Source organism: Anomaloglossus baeobatrachus, chromosome 1, assembly GCF_048569485.1.
Source record: "Anomaloglossus baeobatrachus isolate aAnoBae1 chromosome 1, aAnoBae1.hap1, whole genome shotgun sequence".
Taxonomy (NCBI): Eukaryota; Metazoa; Chordata; class Amphibia; order Anura; family Aromobatidae; genus Anomaloglossus; species Anomaloglossus baeobatrachus.
Window position 1 is genome coordinate 776,550,120 of NC_134353.1, and position 13,549 is coordinate 776,563,668.

General features: G+C 45.9%; 1 protein-coding gene across 1 annotated transcript in view; it reads left to right on the forward strand.

The window, feature by feature from the left end:
• Window positions 1-13,549, forward strand: part of ALDH7A1 (aldehyde dehydrogenase 7 family member A1) — a 121,520-nt gene that overhangs the window by 94,710 nt on the left and 13,261 nt on the right. Inside the window, exons 9-15 of the mRNA XM_075341871.1 lie at window positions 508-605; window positions 1,747-1,788; window positions 2,231-2,325; window positions 2,413-2,497; window positions 9,268-9,374; window positions 9,446-9,562; window positions 13,379-13,476. Of these exons, the coding sequence (XP_075197986.1) occupies window positions 508-605; window positions 1,747-1,788; window positions 2,231-2,325; window positions 2,413-2,497; window positions 9,268-9,374; window positions 9,446-9,562; window positions 13,379-13,476 (642 nt within the window). The remainder of the gene's footprint in view (window positions 1-507; window positions 606-1,746; window positions 1,789-2,230; window positions 2,326-2,412; window positions 2,498-9,267; window positions 9,375-9,445; window positions 9,563-13,378; window positions 13,477-13,549) is intronic.

The window sequence follows — 13,549 nt, forward strand, 5'->3', positions numbered from 1 at the left end:
GGTGAATGCAGCATCCAATAACTGGCCACAGACTGTCTGCATTGATATCAATACTTCATTGTCATGTGTCAAAAAGGTCACTTTCCAACTAGTAATCAATGGCTGGCATGTGACCATGGAACAGTGAGTGCAGGAGCTTCAGGGAATTTGAAATTTCTTGGGAGCCACAATGTAAACCCTATGGGCCCAATTTATCAAAGCTTTCATGCCAGAAATATGAAGTTAAGGCTTTGAAAAGTCGCAAAACTAAGTGCAGTTTTACAATACTGGTCATTGTCACTCCAGTTTCTCAAACAAAATAGGTGGAGATGGAGCAGGACGCATCGGTTTTGAATTTGGTCCTATGGTTTTCTGTTCTGCTCTCTACAGGTGGTGTGCCATGTATATTGGGTTGCTCAGATATAGAATCGCTGTGATTTTAGTATTTAACTCATTTTACTTCAGATATTGCTATTATTGTTTGCCTTTTTTTTTTCTTTCTGAAGCCTGTATTTATTTATTTTTAAGGAATGCCATAGCCAAAGATGAGCGTGTCGACCTTGTGTCCTTCACCGGCAGTACAAATGTAGGAAAACAAGTAGCCCTGAAGGTTCAGGAAAGGTTTGGTGAGTCATAGGGACATATGTGTTGTATTGTACCTTTTCAGTTTTGTTTTGTTTTTCTTTCTTAACACCATAATGAGGCATTTAGACTGTGATTTTTATTTTTTTTTTCTCCATGACCATAGCTACAATGTGTTTTGTCAGCTACAGAAAAAAAAGAAAAAAAAAAACCACACAATCAGCCAGATTTGTGTTTGGTTGTCCACTGAATCCATGTACAGATTAGTCTCATTGTTCAGATCATCTAAACTGCGGCTTTTCCCCAGGATGCAGCATTCTGGAGATTTTAAGATCAGCAATTTGTTCATTAATCTACACCGTTATTTTCCTGCCTGAGCAACATTTACTTGCATTGCCAGCAAAGGGTTAATGGATTCTGTCTGTAATTTGAACAAGAAATCCGCAATTAAAATCCAGACAGAATCCCCAGCATGTGAACACCCGCCAATAGTTTCACAGTTCTGTATAGGAAACCAATGCTGATCCAATTTAATGGCATTTCCCCAAAAAAACGCTCTTCTTTCCCAGTTGCTCTAAGGTCTAATCCACACAGCATGAAAATCGGAGTGAGTGGAATGCGATAAAACATTGCATTCCATTCGGACCAATATTACTCTATGTGCCAGCACCCATGAGCGATTATTTTCTCACACCTAATCGGACTGAGAAAACAATCGCAGCACGCTGCGGGGGCATTGCAATTCTTGTTTCTCTCTCACCCATTCAAGTCTATGGGGCGAGAGAAAAATCGCAGTACACCCGTGTACTGCGAGTGCAGAGCGAGAATGCCAATAGCTGGCTTCGGAGGAGAGGGGGAGATAAATCCCTCTCTCCCCCTCCGCCATTGCTGGCAATCCCCCCTCCGCCGTTGCCGGCCCTCCCCCTCCGCCGTTGCCGGCCCTCCCCTCCTCAGCTGTAATCTGATTGCATGATCGGACCTCAGTCGCAGTGACACTCGCATGACACTCGGCTCCTGCTGTGCTGCCAGCGTGAGCCGAGTGTCATGCGACGATCGCAGTAGTCCCGGCCTAACTGAAGTTGTGCTGTACTATGTTCTGTAAGAGGCTGAGGCTGCATTCCTGTTCTGATGCTTGATTTATTTTTCAAAGCTTCCATTTGACTTTTTTTTTTTTTTCCCCCTTAGGACGAAAATTACTTGAACTTGGAGGAAACAATGCCATTGTTGGTAAATGTATAAGCTGACCATCACATATACATGCAATTCGTGTGTATTTTTTTTTTTTGTTTTTAACACAAACCAATGGCACATTTGTGGTAATAACACACACTGGCCAAAAGACTAATAAAAATTTACTAAAAATTATAGATTAAAATAATTATTTATTTCATGTGTGCCAAAAAAAACTCCTGAAGTATAAATGAAGGCTTGGTGAAGGTAAACGCTGTGATGGCCCGTGTATATTGGTTAAATGCTAGTCCAGCTTTATATGCTATACGGCCTTTCTTTCTAATAAATCCTAATCCCTAACAGACCACTGTCTTCAATCTTCTGTTCTGACAGTCTGATTAGTCGTCTGCTTGTACAGTTGGGTTGATTTTCCTCAGAAGATTGGACACCTTTGTTATATTACACATTAAGGCCGATATTATGTGACTTAACCCCTCAGTGTTTGAAGATGCGGATCTGAATCTGGTCACCCCATCTGTGCTCTTTGCTGCGGTGGGCACTGCAGGTCAAAGGTGCACGACAGCTAGACGACTGGTAAGAGATTAGTTTTATTGTATGACCCCCATAGACATTTCTGGCCAATGATGAGGTTACTGATGAATAAATTGTTTCTTTCAATAGTTTTTACATGAGAAGATTTATGATCAGATTGTAGAAAAACTCTCCAAAGCCTACACTCAAGTCCGAATAGGAGACCCATGTGAATGTGAGTAGATTTTACTTACAAGTAGGGACTTTTTTTTTTTTTTTCCCCAGAAGCCACAAATTGTAGTTTTTTTGCGGGGTTTTGTTTTATGCTGGATATATCCTCATGGTAAAATGTGAGGATAGCAATTAAGCAGTAAATGCAGGTTCATTTTGGTTTCTTTAGACGGTGACACGCATTTTGGCATTTTAGCTGTTTACCAAAACCAAGCGAACGGGCATTACAGCTCTTCGAATGTAGCGTGTTTTTTTTTTTCTTTTTTTTTTTTCAAAGGACCAAAGGTAATTGGACAATTTATCACTCTTTAATGGTTGTACGGGCTATTCCCTCTTTAATCCATCGTCCATTTAAGCAGGCTTTTTTTTTTGTGCAGTTTGTGGTCCTAAAATGCATGTATGACCTTCCCCAGCAAAGTCTGAGAATCCGAAATGCTGTGCGCAAGTTGCTTCTTTTTCTTTGTCGCTCCTTATTGGGAGACCCAGACAATTGGGTGTATAGCTATGCCTCCGGAGGCCACACAAAGTATTACACTAAAAGTGTAAAGCCCCTCCCCTTCAGCCTATACACCCCCCGTGCTGCCACGGGCTCATCAGTTTTCATGCTTTGTGCGAAGGAGGCAGACATGCACGCATAGCTCCACAGCTTAGTCAGCAGCAGCTGCTGACTATGTCGGATGGAAGAAAAGAGGGCCCATAACAGGGCCCCCAGCATGCTCCCTTCTCACCCCACTCTTGTCGGCGGTGTTGTTAAGGTTGAGGTATCCATTGCGGGTACGGAGGCTGGAGCCCACATGCTGTTTTTCCTTCCCCATCCCCCTTAGGGCTCTGGGTGAAGTGGGATCCTTTCGGTCTCCAGGCACAGGAGACCGTGCTCCATCCACAGCTCCTGAGGACCATGCTGGATAGGAGCCGAGTATCGTTCAGGGACATGGCCCTGCTACTTTGAGGTACTCTGTGTCCCCGTGGGGACCGCGCACAGCAACACTCCAGCATTGCTGGGTGTGCTAGTGCACCGGGGACAGCAGCGCTGACTGCGTTTGTGCCATTACACACTTCAGCGTCGCTGAGTGTGTTCGTGTAGGGGGACTGCCGCGCTGACCGCCGCTGCCATGGTTATCACTGCGGCGCGGCTGGGACTGTTAGTGCGCCGGGGACTTCCGCGCCGACCGCGCTTATACGGCGGCCGCGCTTATAACTAGAGTCCCCGGCTTTTGCGGCCTAGTCTCGTTTTCTTCCCGCCCCCAGCTCTGCCAGTCAGGGGAAGGGCGGGATGCTGTACAGGACGGCAGCACTGAGGGCTGGAGCATGCTTTGCATACTCCACCCCCCTCACTCTGCACAGTGGGGCACCAGTTCCCGCACTTTTCTGGGTCACGCCCACGGCTCCCTCCTCTCCTCAGGACGCCGGCAGCCATTCCTCTCAGCTCTGCTAACGCTGGAGAGGAGAGACAAGCTCAGGGAGACCCAGGCAGGGATTCTGGTGCCCACACAACCGCTTTGCGCAGGCGGTAAGCAGCACCTGTGGTGCTGGCCCCACTAGTGCAGAAGTGTACTTATAGATTATATGATTATAGACTATACTTTACACTGTATGGTGCACTGTTGATTTTTGTCTATATAACCTCCTGTATTGCTCAGAGGAGACAACAGCATGTCGTCCACAAATAGCAAGGGTGCCAAAGCACAGACTTACTATGCTGCCTGTGCAGCATGTACGGCTATACTGCCGGCAGGTTCCACTGACCCTCATTGTGTGCAATGCTCGGCCCCTGTGGCACTTTCTCAGCCGGAGCCTCTGCTAAGGGTGGCCCAGGGAGAACCACCTGTTAACACTGTCCAGGTGACAGGGACGGAGTTTGCAGTTTTTACTGAAAGACTTTGAGACTATGGCTAAGATATTAGAAGCCTTGCAGTCCAGGCCGGCATCTCAAGCCAGGGGCACTGTGGAATCATTGCCCCCTGGTCCCCCTCAGTTGGAACAGCAATGTCCTCCCGGGGTGTCTCATGGATCCCAGGGTGAGGTCTCTGACACGGACCGCAGCCCCAGACCGATTAAGCGAGCTCGCTATGATATCCCCTCGACATCATCACAATGTTCAGGGTCTCAGCGAGAGGACTCTCTGTATGATGAAGCGGAGGTAGCTGATCAGGATTCTGATCCTGAAGCCGCTCTCAACCTTGATACTCCTGATGGGGACGCCATAGTGAATGATCTTATTGCGTCCATCAATGAAATGTTGGATATTTCTCCCTCAGCTCCTCCAGTGGTGGGGTCAGCTTCTCAGCAGGAGAAATTCCGTTTCAGGTTTCCCAAGCGTACAAAGAGTATGTTTCTGGACCACTCTGACTTCAGAGAGGCAGTCCAGAAACACCGAGCTTGTCCAGATAAGCGTTTTTCCAAGCGCCTTAAGGATACACGTTACCCTTTCCCCCCTGACGTGGTCAAGGGCTGGACTCAGTGTCCCAAGGTGGATCCTCCAATCTCCAGACTTGCGGCTAGATCCATAGTTGCAGTGGAAGATGGAGCTTCACTCAAGGATGCCACTGACAGACAGATGGAGCTCTGGTTGAAATCCATCTATGAAGCTATCGGCGCGTCTTTTGCTCCAGCATTCGCAGCCGTATGGGCACTCCAAGCTATCTCAGCTGGTCAGGCGCAAATTGACGCACTCACACGTACGTCTGCGCCGCAGGTGGCGTCCATAACCTCTCAAACGTCGGCATTTGCGTCCTACGCTATTAATGCTGTCCTGGACTCTGCGAGCCGTACGGCGGTTGCAGCCGACAATTCGGTGGCAATACGCAGGGCCTTGTGGCTGCGGGAATGGAAGGCAGATTTGGCTTCCAAAAAAGTGCTTAACTGGATTGCCATTTTCTGGCGACCGTTTGTTTGGTGAGAGATTGGATGAAATCATCAAACAATCCAAGGGAAAGGAAACATCCTTACCCCAGGCCAAACCAAAAACACCCCAACAGAGGAGGGGACAGTCGAGGTTTCGGTCCTTTCGGGGTGCGGGCAGGTCCCAATTCTCCTCGTCCAAAAGGCCTCAGAAGGATCAGAGGAACTCCGACGCATGGCGGTCTAAATCACGCCCTAAAAAGACCGCCGGAGGTGCCGCTACTAAGGCGGCTTCCTCATGACTTACGGCCTCCTCACACCGCATCCTCGGTCGGTGGCAGGCTCTCCCGCTTTTGCGACACCTGGCTGCCACAAGTAAAAGACCGTTGGGTGAGAGACATTTTGTCTCACGGTTACAGGATAGAGTTCAGCTCTCGTCCTCCGACTCGATTCTTCAGAACATCTCCGCCTCCCGAGCGAGCCGAGGCTCTTCTGCAGGCGGTGGGCATTCTGAAGGCAGAAGGAGTGGTGGTCCCGGTTCCTCTTCAGCAACAGGGTCACGGTTTCTACTCCAACCTGTTTGTGGTTCCAAAGAAGGACGGGTCCTTCCGTCCTGTTTTGGACCTAAAACTGCTCAACAAACACGTAAGGACCAGGCGGTTCCGGATGGAATCCCTCCGCTCCGTCATCGCCTCAATGCCCCAAGGAGATTTCCTAGTATCGATCGATATCAAGGATGCTTATCTCCACGTACCAATTGCTCCAGAGCATCAGCGCTTCTTGCGCTTCGCCATAGGAGACGAACACCTTCAGTTCGCGGCACTGCCGTTCGGCCTGGCGACAGCCCCAAGGGTTTTCACCAAGGTCATGGCTACAGTAGTTACGGTCCTCCACTCTCAGGGTCACTCAGTGATACCTTACTTAGACGATCTGCTGGTCAAGGCACCCTCTCAAGAGGCATGCCAACACAGCCTCAACGTTACTCTGGAGATTCTCCAGAGTTTCGGGTGGATCATCAATTTTCCAAAGTCAAATCTGACACCGGTCCAATCGCTGACATATCTTGGCATGGAGTTTCATACTCTTCCAGCTATAGTGAAGCTTCCGCTGGACAAACAGCGTTCACTACAGACAGGGGTGCAATCTCTCCTTCAAGGTCGGTCACACCCCTTGAGGCGCCTCATGCACTTCCTGGGGAAGATGGTGGCAGCAATGGAAGCAGTCCCTTTCGCGCAGTTTCACCTGCGTCCACTTCAATGGGACATCCTACGCAAGTGGGACAGGATGCCGACGTCCCTAGACAGGAACGTCTCCCTCTCTCAGGCAACCAAAGCTTCCCTTCGGTGGTGGCTTCTTCCCACCTCATTATCGAAGGGGAAATCCTTCCTACCCCCATCCTGGGCGGTGGTCACGACGGACGCGAGTCTGTCAGGGTGGGGAGCAGTTTTTCGCCACCACAGGGCTCAGGGTACGTGGACTCAGCAAGAGTCCTCACTTCAGATCAATGTTCTGGAGATCAGGGCAGTGTATCTTGCCCTAAAAGCGTTCCAGCAGTGGCTGGAAGGCAAGCAGATCCGAATTCAGTCGGACAACTCCACAGCGGTGGCTTACATCAACCACCAAGGTGGGACACGCAGTCGGCAAGCCTTCCAGGAAGTCCGGCGGATTCTGCTGTGGGTGGAAGCCACAGCATCCACCATATCCGCAGTTCACATCCCGGGCGTAGAAAACTGGGAAGCAGACTTTCTCAGTCGCCAGGGCATGGACGCAGGGGAATGGTCCCTTCACCCGGACGTGTTTCAGGAGATCTGTTGCCGCTGGGGGATGCCGGACGTCGACCTAATGGCGTCACGGCACAACAACAAGGTCCCAACATTCATGGCTCGATCTCAAGATCACAGAGCTCTGGCGGCAGACGCCTTAGTTCAGGATTGGTCGCAGTTTCGGCTTCCTTATGTGTTTCCTCCTCTGGCACTGTTGCCCAGAGTGTTACGCAAGATCAGGGCCGACTGCCGCCGCGTCATCCTCGTCGCTCCAGACTGGCCGAGGAGGTCGTGGTACCCGGATCTGTGGCATCTCACGGTCGGCCAACCGTGGGCACTGCCAGACCGACCAGATTTGCTGTCTCAAGGGCCGTTTTTCCATCTGAATTCTGCGGCCCTCAACCTGACTGTGTGGCCATTGAGTCCTGGATCCTAGCGTCTTCAGGATTATCTCAAGAGGTCATTGCCACTATGAGACAGGCTAGGAAACCAACGTCCGCCAAGATCTACCACAGGACGTGGAAAATATTCCTGTCGTGGTGCTCTGCTCAGGGGTTTTCTCCCTGGCCATTTGCCTTGCCCACTTTTCATCTCAATCAGGACATCTCCTTACCCTCGTTTTGTCCTCATCCAGTTCACCAATGTGAAAAGGATTTGCACTTGTTAGATCTGGTGAGAGCACTCAGACTCTACATTTCTCGTACGGCGCCCCTGCGCCGCTCGGATGCACTCTTTGTCCTTGTCGCTGGCCAGCGTAAAGGGACACAAGCTTCCAAGTCAACCCTGGCTCGGTGGATCAAGGAACCAATTCTCGAAGCTTACCGTTCCTCGGGGCTTCCGGTTCCCTCAGGACTGAAGGCCCATTCTACCAGGGCCGTGGGAGCGTCCTGGGCCTTGCGACACCAGGCTACGGCTCAGCAGGTGTGTCAGGCAGCTACCTGGTCGAGCCTGCACACTTTCACGAAACACTATCAGGTGCATACCTATGCTTCGGCAGATGCCAGCCTAGGTAGGCGAGTCCTTCAGGCGGCAGTTGCCTACCTGTAGGACGGAGCCGTTACGGCTCTATTATGAGGTATTATTTACCCACCCAGGGACTGCTTTTGGACGTCCCAATTGTCTGGGTCTCCCAATAAGGAGCGACAAAGAAGAAGGGAATTTTGTTTACTTACCGTAAATTCCTTTTCTTCTAGCTCCAATTGGGAGACCCAGCACCCGCCCCTGTTTTTGTATACACATGTTGTTCATGTTAAATGGTTTCAGTTCTCCGATATTCCTTCGGATTGAATTTACTTTAAACCAGTTTATAATTTTTTCCTCCTTCGGGCTTTTGCTCCAAAACTGATGAGCACGTGGCAGTACGGGGGGTGTAAAGGCTGAAGGGGAGGGGCTTTACACTTTTAGTGTAATACTTTGTGTGGCCTCCGGAGGCATAGCTGTACACCCAATTGTCTGGGTCTCCCAATTGGAGCTAGAAGAAAAGGAATTTACGGTAAGTAAACAAAATTCCCTTCTTTGCAAGCAAGTTTTGGTTGCAGAAAACAAGGAGCATGTCCCTACTTTTCTCCGTTTTTCCCTGCTTTTACCATTGACCATGTTTAAAAAAAAAAAAAAATATGCAGGCAAAAGCCCAGCAAAACCACAGCAAAATGCGTGCATTTTTTTTTCTGTTTTTTTTTCAGCCAGAGGTGCGTTTTTCACTGGAGAAACAAAACCTGCAGTGTGCGCACATACCCGTATGCAGATTTTTTTTTTTTTTTTAGTGCATTACATCCTCACTGTATCATGTACAGTTTGCCAATGACCCAGGCGCATCAAGTGGGGTCGTAATCTCAATTGATCGAAGTGTATATTCACAGATTTGTCACAGGAACTTTTTTTTTTTTTTTTAAGCTGAAGATATTTCATTCATCTGATAGAAAGTTGATTTGGCAGCAAGCACATTATTTTCTGCAAACCTTTTTTGAGATGATTAAGACAGTCACAGAAATGTTTGTACAATTGAGTTACACAGGAATATACTCTAAACCATAACCTTGATTGTGACCTGAGCCAGGTAACATCTAGGAGCCATATAATTGTGCAAGTGATTTATCCTTTGAGGGTCGTCTCCTTCTTCCCTTTGCCTAGTGTATGGTCAGTCTGTCTTTATTTTATATATTATTTTCAGCCGACACGTTATGTGGACCTCTGCACACAAAGCAGGCTGTGGAAATGTTCCTATCTGCCATTGAACAAGCTAAATGTGAAGGAGGCACAGTTGTTTGTGGTGGTAAGGTATGTTTAGATGGATAGCGAGAGCAGTGAATAGTGAAAACTTTTGTGTTGAGGATCTATCTCTTTTGCAGGTCATTGATCGTCCAGGTAATTTTGTGGAACCAACAATAATGACCGGCCTTGCTCATGATTCCCCCATTGTTCATAAGGAAACGTTTGCTCCAATCCTTTACATCATCAAATTTAAGGTATTTTATTTTATATTTCACGATACGTTTCTTAACTTAACGTTTCTGTCCCTTAACATTAAAATGTACTTTTATTGCTCTTGGTATAAAAGCTGCTGTTTTACTGAACCTGTCACTTGTTTTTCTTTTGTTCCTGTACCTTTGTTCTTGAGATATGGCCCCCTATTTCAAACAGCAAAATTTACATTTCGTAATTTATTTATTTTTAATATATTTTTAGTAGGTGACAGGTCCTCTTTAAAGTGGGCCTTTTACCAAGTTTAGCATGTTTTATTGGCCACATCATCGAATAGTGGCTGCAAAGTTGAGTAAAATTTAGGTTTTATTTTTATTTCGCTCTTGCAGACTATTTTAGCTTTTTCCTGTGTGAGACATGTAATGATAGACAGCCCAAATCTCACTGCAGAACAAAGTACCTGGAGTAGAGCAACTTTCACCTGACGGCAGTACATCTTATGGCACTGTGAGAGGAGAGCTGCAGATGTTTGTAGTGAGACAAAGTTTAGCTCTGCTGTATCTGCTTATTTTCTTCTAGGGGCCCATACCTTTTTTTATTTTTCGCAATTAAGTTCAACAAAGCCATAAGCGTTTTTGTTTCACTCAGAACGAGTTGTAGTTTTGAATAATCTTTCATTTTACCATGTAATGCCTGGGAAAAGGAGGGAAAAGTCCAAGTGAGATGAATGATGAGTGAGAGGGAAAATAAAATGGTTTGTCATTTTTCTGATGTTATTTATTTTTTTTTTAATTTTGTGACAATGGACTTGTCTGAGTGCTTGGTTTTTTGTGAGTTAAACGTGCGTGAATTTTTTGTTTATTTTTGTATACTAATTCGGCAGATCTTGATATTTTATTTCATTTTTTAGGTTGCGTGATGCCTGAAAAACTCCAGTATCAATATATTTATCATAAATGCTTTATTTTATTAGATTGGGTAATGAACAGTATGGCAATACTAAACCTATTTTGCTGTGTGTTTTTTTTTTTTTTTATTTTTTGCTTTTTACATTTTAACATTTTGATACTTGTTTGTGGAAAAGAGGGCAATGTAAATTAGGGAATTAGGGGTTTGTTTGCGTGGTTTTTTTTTTTTATGATTTAAACTTATTATTCTTGTTAGGGGTCTTAAGTTTTGATCAACAATACAACATACTGTTTGAAGTGAACACGGAATTATTTTCTTTTTAAACCCTTCATGACATGTGACATACATGTATATCAAAGGTCATGAACCCCTGCCTGCCATTACAGGTCTCCTGTGAGACCAGTGTTTAGCTGGCATTCATAGGAAAATGTGATTATATGTATATCACAAGATATCAGATGATTGAAGTTTACGTCCCCTAAGTGGATTATTTAAATAGTAAAAGAAGATTTTTATTTTTTTTTTAATATGAATAACTTATGCAAAATGGTATAATGTTAAAAAAACGCTGGCTTAGTATTAAAAAAATAAGCCCACACACAGCTCCATATCCAGAAAATTGGAAGTGTCATTTGGTATCTATGTAATTGTAATGACCTAGAGAATCATTCTTCCAGGTCAGTTTTACCGTATAGTGAACATGGTAAATGAAAAACCATTGTAAAATTGCACTTGTTTTGCAATTTCAATAGACTTGGAATTTCTTCCCCCGCTTTGCAGTGCATCACATGATAAAATGAATGGTGTCATTCAAAAGTACAGCTTGCTCGGCAAATAACAAGCCCTCATATATGTAGACGGAAAAATAAAGTTATAGCTCTTGGAAGAAAGGGAGGGAAAAGCGAAAATGCAAAAACAAAATGGAAAATCACCAGGTTGTATACAGGTTAAGATAAGTTACATTTGATCCCATACATCAGAAATTTAGTTATCCGTTATTATCGGGTAATAATTCACTATCTTGGCTTAAACATAATTTTTTTTTTCTTTTCTCTCTAAAAAGAAAATCTTTTGGATTAGGAAAATGTTTAAGGCAATTTTAATAATTTGAGAATACCCCTTTTTAGACAGCTTCAAAATAAGCAAGTTTGCAATTAACTTGCTTTTTTTATTTCCTCTCAATTTTCTGCAATGTGAGCTTTTTATCTTGTATAGTGTACAGCTTGTTGCCATGGAACCGTTCCCGCTCCTGACAAGCTGCTGTTATAAATCTTGCAAAATCACCAGCTTGCAGCATCTGCTTTCATAAAGCAGGTTTATTAATCACAATGCTCACTAAGCCAGGCTCTTGTTCAAATGCCCAGTTATCTCTATATGTAAATACAGTGAGAACTGTATAGACTTAAGGTCCAGTCACACTAAGCAACTTACCAGCGATCCCAACAACGATAGGGATCGCTGGTAAGTTGCTAGGAGGTTGCTGGTGAGCTGTCACACTGCGACGCTCCAGCGATCCCACCAGCAACCTGACCTGGCAGGGATCGCTGGAGCGTGGCTACACGAGTTGCTGGTGAGCTCACCAGCAACCAGTGACCAGCCCCCAGTCTCCTAGTTACAGCACACATCAGGTTAATTAACCCGATGTGTGCTGCAGCTAAATGTGCACAGAGCAGGGAGCAGCGCACACTGAGCGCTGGCTCCTTGCTCTCCTACTTACAGCACACATCAGGTTAATTGCCTGATGTGTGCTGCAGCTAAATGTGCACAGAGCAGGGAGCAGCGCACACTGCTTAGTGCTGGCTCTTTGCTCTCCTAGTTACAGCACACATCGGGTTAATTGCCTGATGTGTGCTGCAGCTACATGTGCACAGAGCAGGAGCCGGCAGCACAGGCAGTGAGAGCGGAGGAGGCTGGTATCAAAGGTAAATATCGGGTAACCAAGGACAGGGCTTCTTGGTTACCCGATGTTTACATTAGTTACCAGCCTCAGCAGAAGCCGGCTCCTGCTGCCTGCACATTTAGTTGTTGCTGTCTCGCTGTCACACACAGCGATCTGTGCTTCACAGCAGGACAGCAACAACTAAAAAATGGCCCAGGACATTCAGCAACAACCAACGACCTCACAGCAGGGGCCAGGTTGTTGCTGGATGTCACACACAGCAACATCGCTAGCAACGTCACAAAAGTTGTTCGTTACCAGCGATGTTGCTAGCGATGTTGCTTAGTGTGACGGGGCCTTTAAGGTACCGTCACACATAACAAGATCGCTATCGAGATCGCTGCTGATTCACGGTTTCTGTGACGCAGTAGCGATCTCGTTATGTGTGACATCTCCCAGCGATCAGGCCCCTGCTGTGAGATCGCTAGTCGTTGCAGAATAGTCCAGGCCATTTTCTTCAAAGGCGATTTCCTGCTGTCCAGGACACATCGCTGTGTTTGACACTGTGTGACAGAGTCACAGTGACTACTGAGATCGTTATGCAGGTCGCTACTGCGACCTGTATCGTTGGTAAGGTCTGACTGTGTAACATCTCACCAGCGACTTACCAGCGATCCCTATGAGGTTGCATCGTTTTCGGGATCGCTGGTAAGTCGTTGTGTGTGACTGGACCTTAAGAACAAATCACAATTGAATGTATTACAGCAGAACTTGTGCTCCGCTTTGCATTTCTACTAAAACTACAGCTCTGCTATTCACCAAAATTGTCACTCAAGGAAGAGTTCTGGCAGGAACTAAGGAGACAGTATAGCTCTGAGCTGCTCAAGAGACAACTAAGTTTAACCACAAAGGCTCAGAAGTCAATTATGTCTGGAATAACTAAAGTTCAGATATTCATTTTTTTTATTTCAGCTTCCAAAAAGAGTGGTAAAGTAATTTTTTTTGTGTGTGTGTTATGACATATGTGTCCTCTTAGGCTGACAATAATACAGCGATATATTTTCTTTGGCAGACGGAGGAGGAAGCATTTGCATGGAATAATGAAGTGAAACAAGGACTTTCAAGTAGCATCTTTACTAAGGACCTAGGAAGGATTTTCCGCTGGCTTGGGTAATTTTTTTTTTTTATTTGGTACTAAGCGCACAATTTACACTACATACATTGTTTTTTGTTTTTATTTAAG